Raw genomic sequence first — 12,972 nt, 5'->3', positions numbered from 1 at the left:
AATCATTTAAAACTTGATTAATGCACATTAAAAACTTTCAGTTATTGAATTTGCTAAAAAAAAATTCTGTCCAAATTATTTTTGGTAAACATATTTTTAAAGTAATTATTCTATTTGCCAGATTTGCATGACAAAATCTCAATGAACTGGTTTGTGTACAGTAACACATACACATTTCTGAAATTTGTGTAGTGTTTTTAGCTAAAAAAAAAAAAAAAAGTGAAACGAGCACAGCAGGACTTCATGTAAAAAAAACAAAAAACAAACACAAATTCTCTGGATTTTTATGAATCTTCTTAGTGTTAGTTGATGAATTTACCTTTAGTGCCAGTGGCTGCCCATTTTTCAGCCATCTGTATGTGGGCTTAGGTTTGCCACTGGCCCTGCATTCCCACTGCAGATTAGCCTCAATAGCCATGTGAGCATCTTTCAGGGTCTGGACCCAGTGCAGATGTTGAACATCTGGAAAATAGATCACACATAGACATAAACGTACACAGAAGTACACACACACAAATTCACACTGCATTTAGGCAATAAATAACTATCTGTGATAAGATGATGAGATACTGGGGGCTGGAATACAAAATGCAGTTGTTTTTTCCAGGTGCCAACTGCTGGAATGCAATAATCTGAAATGAAACAATAGTTGCACACGCGTCGCTGAAATGCGAGGAACAATTTCTGAGGTTGTTTTTTTTTTTAATAACATTCTTATTTTCTATTTCATTAGTCAAAAGCATTCAAGATGTTGAGGGATGAATTCAAAACTTTGCAATTTCAAAAACAGAGGGTTATTTATTATTTTTTCCACATTTTCTTAGGATAATGTGGTTTTATTTAGTTAACTGGGAATATTATGCTCAAATACAGCAACGATTAAGAGTTTCCATTCCAAAAAGATAAACACCACCCATTCTAAAAATATGAGTATTTAAATGTAATATATCAATACTTTGGATAAGAGTTTCCACCAAATTGTGTTCCATATGATATTCATGCTCTCACATTATATTATCCTGTACTGAATAATTATTATTATGTAACCTTTTTAAAGATTGTCGAAACTATTGGCATCAATTCAAATTAAACAAACATACTGAAATAGAAATGGGTTACTATCCACACGTAGCAGCACAAACAGCCTTCTTCAGGGTGGGTAGTAACTCAGCTCTATTTTTATTTTTTGGATTTTTCTCCTTTTTCTCACAAATTGTACCCGGCCAATTACCCCACTCTTCCGAGCCATCCCAGTCACTGCTCCACCCCCTCTGCCGATCCGGGGAGGACTGCAGACCATCACATGTCTCATCCGATACATTTGGAGTTGCCAGCCATTTCTTTTCACCTGACAGTGAGGAGTTTCACCAGGGGGACGTAGCACGTCGGAGGATCACACAATTCCCCCCAGTCCCCCCCCTGAACAGGTGCCCGACCGACCAGAGGGAGTGCTAGTGTAGCGACCAGGACACATACTCACATCTGGCTTCCTACCAGCAGACACAAATAACTGTGTCTGTAGGGATGCCCAACCAAGCCTGAGGTAACACGGGGATCCGAACCAGCGATCCCCGTGTAGGTAGGCCATTGAATAGACTGCCACGCCACCCAGACACCCTTTAACCCAGCTCTATTTTAACTTGCACGTGTTGTCCATGTTTTTTAAGAATGTCTCCATGAATAGCCATCTGAATAAAGGCTTTTAAACTTTTTGCCAGAAGAGTGACTTGGACCTTTCTTCTTTTTGGAACATACTGAATGATTTAAAATCAGAAGTCCCACCCTTCTATATGATAGACAATATGAGATGGGTACTTGTTAGGTTGAGAAAGAGTTGCAGCTACCAACACAGTGAAGAAATAATGAAATATGGGCATTTACCATTGAATACGAGTTGTCCTTTTGCAACAGTTCTTCCTCTGCTATTTTCAGCTACACACTCATACACACCAGCATCCTCTGGACGGAAATATGGGATCTCAAGAACCCCGTTGGAGTGGTTGATTTTGATTTTGCCAGGGAAGGGATTTCCATCAGCTCTTCTCCATGAGATGGAAGGCACTGGACTGGAGAAGTCGAGCACACAAGGTCATTGCAGGCACATAGTCTTGCACATACTTAATAAGAGGTCGACTGCCAGGCTTGTCTGTTGATGGCTGTGAGGAAAGCTGCCCAGCCATTTGACAAATGTGCCACTCCAATGCAAAGGGAAGAGCTGTGCTACACAAACACTGTTGGCACTTACTTTCCTAAGGCAAAGCATTCCAGCTTCACTGATGATCCTTTTGAGACAAGGAGGGTTTCAAGAAACTGAACCTCAATCTTTGGCTCATATTCACCCATCATCGCTGCAGAAAGGATGAAGGCAACGCATATTATTCAAACACAAAACATGAACATGCACTTCTCTCTATTTTATATTTTAGTTATCAAAGCTGTGGCACAGTGAACAGGAGTGGAGTGTGAGCGTACGTGTTGATGCAGTTTAAAACAGTGCACGGATTCCTGGATGGATGGTTTTGGATAACATACTGTATCTGCTCAGTCTCACATCTTGAGTGCCGCGCATACACCAGTTGTGATGGGGTTTACATGTGGTAAGCCTTGCGTTCTGTTTGTGTATCTGTGTGTCTTTTTGCATTAGTCTGACTTGACTGCAATTCCAGATAGGTAAATGTGTGCCTTCATGCAGACAGAAAGGGTCTTTCACATAGGTAGCTCTGCACAGTGTTGCTGTTGTAAATAATGCGAAAGCGATTGAAGGCAAAAGGCAAAAACAAATGGTGTCACATTCAAGATGACCGATTTATCTCCGTGAGCTTACTCTCCCACCAACAAATACTATATGCAAAGTTTAGCTCATGATAAGCAGGAGGTAGGGGGACGTGTGGCATTGGCGGGGGCCAGCGGAGCACACTTACCATCCTTTCGGAGAACCACAGGGGTTGGAGAGCTGAACACAGTGGCATTGGTCATAATGTTTCTCACCACACATGTGTAGTTCCCCACATCCGATGCCTCAACTTTGGCAATGTACAAGTTCCCTGTCCTCTGTGAGATGAAGCGACGGGTGTCCTGTTGCAGGAAACTGGGATGTCCATTGAAAGCCCAAGAATATTTAATTTCTGTAAAGAAGAAAAAGTGGGAGGAGACACTAGTTTCAGAGGTTTGAAGACATTGACACAGATGACATTTCTTCCAATGACATTTCCATTTAAGCCAGCATGGTGAGACTATGAATAGATTTTAAGAAGAAATATTGATAAAAAGATAAGGCTACATATTCCATTTCTGTCAATAACATATAAAGAAACTTCACCGCACAGGCAGAGTTTGACTTCAGCATAAAAGTCGAGCAAAGGGGAGAACGTGGGAAAACCACAAACAAGGTCAGATGGACAAACAGTATTTAACCCGGCCTTGCCAACATCACTCTTGTCACAGTAAGATCTGAATGCATTTCATGTGTTTGCAAGGAAAAATATGTTTTGGTACAATATCGCCCAATCACACAGATCAACAAGGAGGGACAGTGTGTTAGTAAATAATAATCACATACACACTCCAACACACAGAGCTAGAGAGTGTGACAGAAAGAATTTTGCTCTCTCTCTCTCTCTCTCTCTCTGTCTGTCTCTCTGTCTCTCTGTGCAAGTGAAAGAACTTGGCTATTGGAACAGTCTTTGCGGATCAGGAACATGACATCCTACAGGCAGTTGACTGGGCCAACACAGTAAAAAGTCTCCCTCACTTCCTTGAGGGAAAACAGTGAATTAAAATCATTACAGAGAAAGTCAGGGCAGAAACTTGACATACCTTTCATGATTAGCAACCATCAGACTAGCTCTGTTTAAGAGCTGTGGTCTCAAAGCAACAGAGGACTTGCAGGCACATAATTTTATGTCCTCTGACAGTTTAACTCTCAGCTTGGCTCCTTTTAGACCCATTACCTATTGATTGCCACGAGAAGCTGAGGATTCTCCTTCTAAAGAGTATGTCTCTGTATTTCTAATTTGTATCTACAAGGGAGGAAGAGGTGTAGCATTACTTAATAGAAATAATATATATTCTTTACATTCTTTACTTACACCTCAGTATTATCGAGTGTTTACATCCTATAAATTTGTGTCAATGGCCTTATTGTGAGAAAAAAATACTCCCGATTATAAAAAATAAAGACTGTTGGCTTCTGTAGGATCGGGGGGATAATATATTGCTTAGGTTGTGCCGCTGGAATCCCCCATAGTCATATGATTTTGTTGGAAAATGGGAGTGGAGGATGGCTGCTACGCTGGCGTGAAATCGTGCGGGTGGGTGCGGAGTGGCTGCAGGAGTGCAGGCCACTTTGAGGGTCTGCTAATCAGCAGCACCCAGACACATGAGCTGACTCACAGCTGTGCCATGGGATAAACGCTCCCTCAGCCACAGCAGCCACCAGCAGCCTTTGTTACCCACAGATAACCTGCCCCGTACCGAGAGAAATGATAGTTGGGGAGAGAAGCACTGGAGACTTTATAGATGTCAGCATGGCCACAGATCATATGGGCTAAAAAAAAAAAAAAAGAAAAAGTGAGTCCAAGGTTAAGAAGTGTAAGGCTGTGTACTATATGGTATGGAGGTATGTGCTTTCGGCACATTTAAGTTATGAGGACAGAGGCAGATCCAACATGGGCAATCGTAAAAAGTTCCTTGTCTGGCAGATAAGGAGAAGAGAGTGGAAACCGTGTGAGCGTTTCGAACTAGAGCAGTGAAAAGGGGGGAAAAAGGAGTGTTAAAACAATAGAGGCAAACCAGTATTGCAGGAAGACAGTAAATGGAAGGTTTAGGAACAATAAAGATTTTTGAGGCAAAGAGGATTGCGAATCTTAAGCAGACAAAGCGGATGAGTTTTGTTTCAATGGTGTACCTCCATTATGGGGCGGTGGTCCACATAGCAGAACCACAGCCTGGCCTTCTCTCACCAAAACTGTGTTCCTTGGCTTCCTGGCGAAGTTTTGTAGAACTGGGTGGACCCAAAATAAAAATAAAAATAAAATACAACTGAATTTAGCAGCTTGACAATCTTTACAGGGAAACCAAGAGAAGGCATTTCATCCAGCAAAATATTTCTCCTTCTCTTCCCAATCCCCAAGAGCTCCCTATAAATATCACAAGGTAAGTTAGGGGCTGGGTGGAGAGAAGACTGTCCCTCTCCAATCTAGCTTGGACTTCACTTTTCATTAAATGCTGCTGCTGGGAAAAATAAACAGCGATAAGAAATACCAACTCCAAACACTGTAAAATACCAAGCAAATCTGAAGAGGTAACAGGCAAATATCATCAGAGATAAAATCAGAACTCGGATGATGAAAAAATAAAACCTGAATCAAGCGATAAACTAGATATAATTTATTCATGCATGGTTATTCACACTGTTAATATGAAATTAGCAACATTTGGTGTGAACATAAGTTTGACACAATTATAATATACTATGAAAGATGACCTCAAAACAACTATACAATTAATCAATGCTGCTTCAATCCATGCTAAATGCATAACTACATAAACCCATAGTTAATGTATTTCTTTCTGATAAAACAGGATAGTATCTTTAATGAGATGTAATGAGATTTAAAAATCAAAGTCTTACTGGCTTTTGACATTTTCATTACGGAAAATTTACATTGGTGCTAAAAAAAAAGCACTTTGAGGTGTTTTTTGACACCAGATACTGTAAGCATATAAAAAAGGTGAAGGTGAATAACAAGGTAGTGTGAAAAACATTTCCTTGATTAAGGTGCAGTCAAATTTAATATTACAACTTTGATTCAGATCATTACTAAGCTGCAGGTTTATTTCATGTCGTAGAAACGATAACCCTACTATATATATTGCATCTTGCTACACTGTTTGTTTTCAATTAAAGCCCACCCAATTAGTGCAAAAACTACTCAAAACACAAAAGATATGCTTATCCAATCAACTCTGCGTAAAATCACATCGAGCATCCTGTTGTAAAAAGCTATTTCGTAAGAAAAATCTGAGAACGCCATGTCTCCAACAGCAGTTAAAATAGAATTTCCAGATATGTGAAACTCAGTTAAAAAAAAAAAAATCTATTCACATGCAAATTGAACTGTAGCCTCCCTGCTGACAACGGTTCCAAATGAGTTAGTGGCGCTGCACTGGTAAACCCCTCCATGGCTGATGGCATGAGGGTTACTTATCAACAGATTCCCCTCTACAAGACTATACTGTTGATCCAACTTCATATCAATTCCTCTGCCATTCACTTTCCACCTGTGAACAAAACAGAAAACAACAAAATAAAAAAGAGAAGAAGAATAAATGGGAGTCATAGTATTGCAATGGATAAACTACATACTATACTTGGTCACTTGTTCACTTCACACCAGTCACATCATATGTAATCTATGTCTACCAAACTTGCTGTCATTTCATATCAAAATCCGATTTAAATTTTGCACTAAATGACTGAAATAAATTAATCCCATGCCAGACCATATTATTTTCACAAGCTCAACATAAATGTATAGATGTAGGGCAGCATTTCACCATGGGGTTACACTTAATTTACAATTTTCGATAAATGGTAGCTCTAATCACTACAGAGCCTCAATATCCAGCATTACAGAAGGTTAAATTTAGTGGAAAATGCTTACTTATAACGTGGAGGTGGGTTTCCCTTTGCTTTGCAATTAATGAACACCTGGTTATCTCCAGAGCCTAATGGGAATATACTGTCGCTGGGTTCTTGGGTGAAGACAGGACCATGGCGTGTATTCTCTGTGTCAAATACCATATGAGTTACCATGGTGACATGTCAATGAAATGTAAATTAGCACAACATAAATGCATGACTCACTATTTATTACGCAAAAAAAAAAACTAATTCAAGCTGGGCAGTCAAAGTAAGCAGGTTTTTTTTTTGTTGTTGTTTTTTTTTGGGGGGGCAAAAATTCCATAATCACCTTTCAGCATATTGTAATTCAAATGGTCTGAGAGAAAACGAGACTTCTGCACCTCCTCTTGGCTCTGTCGTGGGAGACTTTAGCCAATCACGGGTCAGTTCAGAGAGAGGGCATTCTTACTGGGTGTTGACAAATTCAGATGTGCGTGTATGCGATCAATTTGGGTGATCAATTCGTGTCCGCCCTGCCCCGCCGGTCACTTGCGGTCATGTTGACTAGTGCTCACTTCTCTACCAGCCCCCCACATAAGTGTTTCATTTTCAAAAATGCAACAAGACCAACTCAAAATGGCTGCTTCATATGAACAATATTGGTGTAACTTAGAAATTTGCTGGAAAAAATATTTATTTTTACACGGATAGATTATCAAATACAAGTCTCATTTTGACATTTCCTGGTTGTACACATTTGAATTATAATACCTGTGCTCGTCTGGTGGGAGGGGCTTTGGATGGGGGGGGGCTGCAGGAGGAGGGATGTAATTTTCTGGCTTTTTTTTTTTCTCTTGCCTTTTCCAGAAAACTGCCTACCCCAGCTTTAAGCCCACTCCCTGTATAATTAGCTGTCAACAAAGTTCTTTAAATGAAATTCTGAAATTAAAATTTGAGAAAAGTCCCAGAGCAGATAACACACCAACATGAAATGACAATTAAAAAATTTAAATGCTGTAGCTTTCCATACATATTACTATGGCATGTTTAGTCTACAAAATATCCCACAATGAATGTTTATAAAATACGTGGAAGTCCTGAGCTCATTTATTTCTGTGCTTTCATATGCCCTTCGATCAACATGCAAGTTGTTTTAGCATGCGTGACTGTTCAGTTAAGTCTTTTTCAGTAAGTGCAAGCCAAAATGTCAATACAATTGAGTAATTAACCAATGTTGCACTAATTAGTCATGTGAAACCTAGCGTCTCTTCAAACGACGACCCCCCCCCCAAAACACACACACACACCCTTGTGGCGACACCCCACATCTTCACCAATTAGATATGCAGCTCATGCACTAGTAGCTCCCTATGTTTACCTGCTCTTTAAAAATGTGGCACTTAAATTTTTTTGAGATGTGTTTGTGCAAGTCTCTAACCTTGTCTAGGACAAAGAGTGTTACCTCCCACATCATTATGATCATCGTAATGAGTGGGAGGGAACTTAGCCTCAGGTGAGGGCATTTCTCTCTCTCTTCAGCCTCAAAGGGAGAAGCTTCATTTTAATGCTGGTTGTTATGTCCTTTGAATTGAACATATTAATGAACCTTTTACATCTGGGTTATTTCACTTGGGATTTTGTGAGGGTGGCTCGTGTCAGCACTGCAATGAGAAGAGGCCTGCACTGTAAACCTGAACACACAACTGCAAAGCTGCCCATTACCAATGATTTTCACACAAAATACATAAAAAAGAAAGAACAAACAAACAAACAAATAAATAAATAAATTGAATGGAATCATAAATAACATTAAAAAATATACTTATACACTAAAATTGTAATGAAATGTGCTTGGTTAACTCCCCTTTATATCTCTGTTCTAACCTGACAACAAAATATTTCTCTATTATCTGAGAGGCACAATTTACAATGTCAAGTGAAAGCCTTTTGTGTAACTGTAATGAATGTTTATATAAATACGTATATATATATATATATATATATATATATATATATATATATATATATATATATATATAAAATCAAGTGATTCAAGTAAATTCTTTATGAGACAGTACAAAGAATTTACTTGAATCACTGGATTATTTTGCATTTTGCTCCTTATTTGTTGAGTGTTATATATATATATATATATATGTGTGTGTGTGTGTGTGTGTGAACTTAAGTCTTATATGTGTGTGTGTGTGTGTATATATATAGTTAACTTAAGTCTGATGTTATTTTGGATATCTGCCATATGGTGTAAGAATACTGGCATATCATGGCTTTGTCTTGGTAACAGGGAAGTTGAGGGGAGAGACGGTGTGAATTTTTATAGTTGTTGCCAATTTTCTTGCGATCGAGGATGGATGGATGGAAGTCAAGCGGCTAAATTGCATAATAAAACAGAAAGGCATAAAAGGAAGAAAAAGAGTGATTATTCTCTTATACTAGTGCAACTTCAATTTAACTTCAGCTATAAATCTTACGGTGAGTCCTGTTTTCCTGGAATATTCCAAGATGTAAAAATGAACATCTCCCTGATCCATATCCGAAACTATCTAGCTAAAATTGTTACATTTTGACATGTTTACTTATGTGTGCATGTATGGAGCAGGGACATTTTTCCCTCACAATTGCAGTCTTTTATACAAAATAGGTGACACAAAAAAATAAAAAATAAAAAATAAAATCAGTTTCCAATACATTGCTTACTCCATAGCATACTCTGTTTAGAAGTTTTTAAAAGGTATGTGCAAGCACCAAAATTCTCTCACACAAAAATCTTGCAGTAGGAAGTTTTGCCTAAGTTGTTGCAAGTAGTTCTCAATATGAAGGGAGGTTTTGTCAATAATCATCTGCTATTACACTAAAGTGCCTAAAAAGATTATTCCTGATTAAAGAAAAAAAAAAGAGCCTCATTCCCAGGTAAATGATATTTCAGATATGCATGGGATAGCGGCAAATACAAGATGTATGCAGATCAGGTGTGTTATCAAAAGCAACTTGGAGACTTCCTACCAGCAAGGCACTCTTTGAGTGACAGAAGGATTAACAGTTCCCATGGCAACAACATCTTCATTTTCGAAGGTCAAAGATTTTCTTTCTTCTCATCCAGTTGGCAGGGAGTGAAGAATATTTCCTCAGCAAACTCTCCTTTCCTTGGCTGTGGAAGAGAGGCGAAGGAAATTATAATGTGGAAATTCCCTGAGTACACTGAGCCTGTTGGAAAGCTCGTCTGGAATTTGAGGGAAGCTGGCAAGCCATTATTAAAGCATTTATCCAAATAAGCAAAGCCTAGATCATATACCTGCGGACCAGTTAGCAGCTGATCCATGAGAGCTGATGTTTGTTGTATACACCCTGCCGCGATACTATCTCCAAGGAAATAAAGGAGGAGAGAAAAAAAAGTCCCGCTTTTACAAGAGCAGCAGATGAATATGGCCTCTTCCCAAACACAACTGTAAGCTTTCTCTACATGCGCCGGTTGAACCTATTTATTATAGGAGCTTGTGTGTGATGTATTCACATTTGCAACACACTGAGGAATATGCAATTAATGAAGAAAAAAACATGCAAATGACCAAAGGGGAAAAAAAAGTAAAACAGATTCTAAATGAAACTATCCATCCATCCATTGTCTTAACCGCTTCTACCCTCCCTCAATAACTGAAATCAAACATGCCAAGCCATCTGGAGGCAAAGAATTAATCCACTTTAAAATCTACCAGGCAGCCGTATTAATTTCAGGGTGTTATGATGGGTTACTAGTGTATACAAGTAAAAATTCTAACATTTAATAAATGTCACTGAATCTTATGATTATGTAATAACATTTTGCTTTTGAATCTGAACTTTTTAGTTTAGCTTGGATATCAGTGAAGTGGAAATGTGACCATCATGTTGTTGGTTCAAATCCCTTGAAAAAATGAGGTAAGGAAAAGTGAAAAAGTAACCCTTGATATATATTTTGAGCAAGGCATTTATTCCCTCTACTCCAGGTGATCTGTAGTTAGCAAAAGCAAATGTCTTTAGCCTAGAATTGCCGAAGGTACATTGATATCAACATACACTGACACAATGCATAGTCCTGTGAGCTAGTGTCACATTGGAACGTGACATAAGACACTTGTCTAACAGGTGAAACAGATGTGATGATAAATTCCTTTGAAGACAACACAGACGTAGTATAATGTCTCACCTCTGACATGAATCTAGTTATACATGACCATGCGACAAAGGTCACAGTCAGCGAGCCACTAAACCCGAACTGGACACAGATGGTCATTGGATGAAAGCAGGTAATGAAGTAGATTTATTCTAGTCCCTTTGGTCTACTCTGCATCACTCTGAGGAATGGCTATCAATATTTCCTCACTTTGGCCATCATTAGTTCACTAACACACGGCGAAAGCGGACTCATCTAGTTGTTTCTCTTTTAGTTTCTTCTTGGTGCCATTTAATATTCTCTCTAAAATTTTGCACTTCATCTCTTTCTACATGTCTTCACTCACCCATTTACATTGTTAAAACTTGAAACTGTTAGATCAAACAAGATGTGTGGATGTATAGGTGTAAATGCTTGAATGGTTTCATAATTTCCAATATATTTAAGTTTTATTGTGAATAAATGTCCCATTTAGAAAAAGACACTATTTTGTCATTATATTCTTACAACGAATTGTATTCTTACAACGAAAATATTCTCTGCATTTAACCCATCCTATTGTACAGGAGCAGTGGGCAGCTGCAGCGCCCGGGGACCAACTCCACTTCTTCTTTCCATTGCCTTGGTCAGGGACACAGACAGGAGTATTAACCCTAACATGCGTGTCTTTTTGATGGTGGGAAGAAACTGGAGCACCCGGAGGAAACCCATGCAGACACGGGGAGAACATGCAAACTCCACACAGAAAGGACCTGGGATGGCCTGGGGTTCGAACCCAGGAGCTTCTTGCTGTCAGGCAACAGTGCTAACCACTGGGCCACCATGCCCAGTACACTTTAATAAACCTTAACCTGGTTTAAAGGTAAGACTATGTTCGATTAAAAGACTACTTCTAGGAAAATGCAATCCTATAGCTTTGCCTTTCAGCTGCCATTGGCCAGCCTGCTCATGCCTTTTCTTCAGAAAATTTACCTTTTTAAAGTTATTGATTAACTTATATTTCTAATTATCTGCCTTTTTGTTTGTAATCTTGCCTTCACTCTTGTCATAATTCCGAATCAAACATGGAATGACTTGTCAATATCAAGGGATTTAGTTGATGTCTTTCCTTATGAGACCCACTGGTTTGAATTATTTGCTGCTTATAGAGAAAACTGATGCAGAACCTATATCCACTGAATGGTTGAATCGGCTCTATTTCGACCCTCCTGGGGCCTTGTCATATTGATATTTTCTTGCTTCAACAGACTATTCCACTCATGCATTTCTCAGATGAATTTACAATAAACGACAATGATGTCTATTGTTGCCAGATGAATAGGTGCTAAATGAGTTAACCAAACAATTGCATTTCATGTTGATTAAATTGGTTATCTTTAAATTCTTCAATTGTTTGTTTTCACACTGCAAGTCCCAGCATTCCATTTGAAATGGACATGATCCTGAACGTGTAGAGACTGTTCATGCGCAGGTCAGAACATCAAATGGCCCCAGATTTTGGTGTAACACTGGGAAGATTACCCAGCAGTAGCATGCATACTTTGGAGAAAGAAAACTGATCAATAATGTCATCTGATGCAGTAATATTGGGCAATGTATCAATCTATGTGAAACACCTATTTATACCTTGTAGTGTCATGAACACACATAAACATCCATTGTCTGAGGAGAATTTATTGACTAATCTGGCACATCAACATGGAGCTTCAAAACTGAATAAAAAACCTGTTACTTCTCCCTTGACTGGAACTCCTTACTTGAAACGTCACACAACATATCAGTGTGCTCTGCATGCGTATAAAATAGTGCCATTACAACACACCTCCCTTTCTTTGAGTCTTTTAAGACTTGCACTTAAATCACAGAAGACGGATCACCAAACTTGTAAACAATTAAACATAGCTAATTCAGTAACACGTTCTGCTTTATCCAACACAGGTATTAATGAATATATGTCACATTTCACCTTCAATGTTTGGTTTTTTTTACACTCCTGCTTCCACAAGTAACATCTCTATTCTTAGCATTTACTTTTAATCAGGCCAATATGAACAGATCAACCATTTGTTTCTTAAGTGAACTGGCATGAACAATTAAACCAATCATTTCCCATGTGAACTGGATGGACAACCAATCAGTCACAAATGCAGAGGGTTATTCTGCCACTGTCAGAGCAACC

General features: G+C 38.7%; 1 protein-coding gene across 1 annotated transcript in view; it reads right to left on the bottom strand.

Annotated features, from left to right (window-relative positions):
- LOC130131743 (contactin-4) overlaps positions 1-9,710 on the bottom strand; it is a 38,214-nt gene extending 28,504 nt beyond the window's left edge. Inside the window, exons 1-8 of the mRNA XM_056301545.1 lie at positions 9,647-9,710; positions 6,666-6,789; positions 6,107-6,282; positions 4,907-5,002; positions 2,922-3,125; positions 2,246-2,348; positions 1,882-2,066; positions 320-462 (exon numbers count right to left, since the gene is read on the bottom strand). Of these exons, the coding sequence (XP_056157520.1) occupies positions 320-462; positions 1,882-2,066; positions 2,246-2,348; positions 2,922-3,125; positions 4,907-5,002; positions 6,107-6,282; positions 6,666-6,789; positions 9,647-9,707 (1,092 nt within the window). The 5' untranslated portion in view covers positions 9,708-9,710. The remainder of the gene's footprint in view (positions 1-319; positions 463-1,881; positions 2,067-2,245; positions 2,349-2,921; positions 3,126-4,906; positions 5,003-6,106; positions 6,283-6,665; positions 6,790-9,646) is intronic.
- Positions 9,711-12,972: the final 3,262 nt, after the last annotated feature.

This window comes from Lampris incognitus, chromosome 2 (assembly GCF_029633865.1).
Source record: "Lampris incognitus isolate fLamInc1 chromosome 2, fLamInc1.hap2, whole genome shotgun sequence".
In the NCBI taxonomy this organism is placed as follows: domain Eukaryota; kingdom Metazoa; phylum Chordata; class Actinopteri; order Lampriformes; family Lampridae; genus Lampris; species Lampris incognitus.
This window is presented reverse-complemented; position numbering and strand designations above follow the sequence as displayed.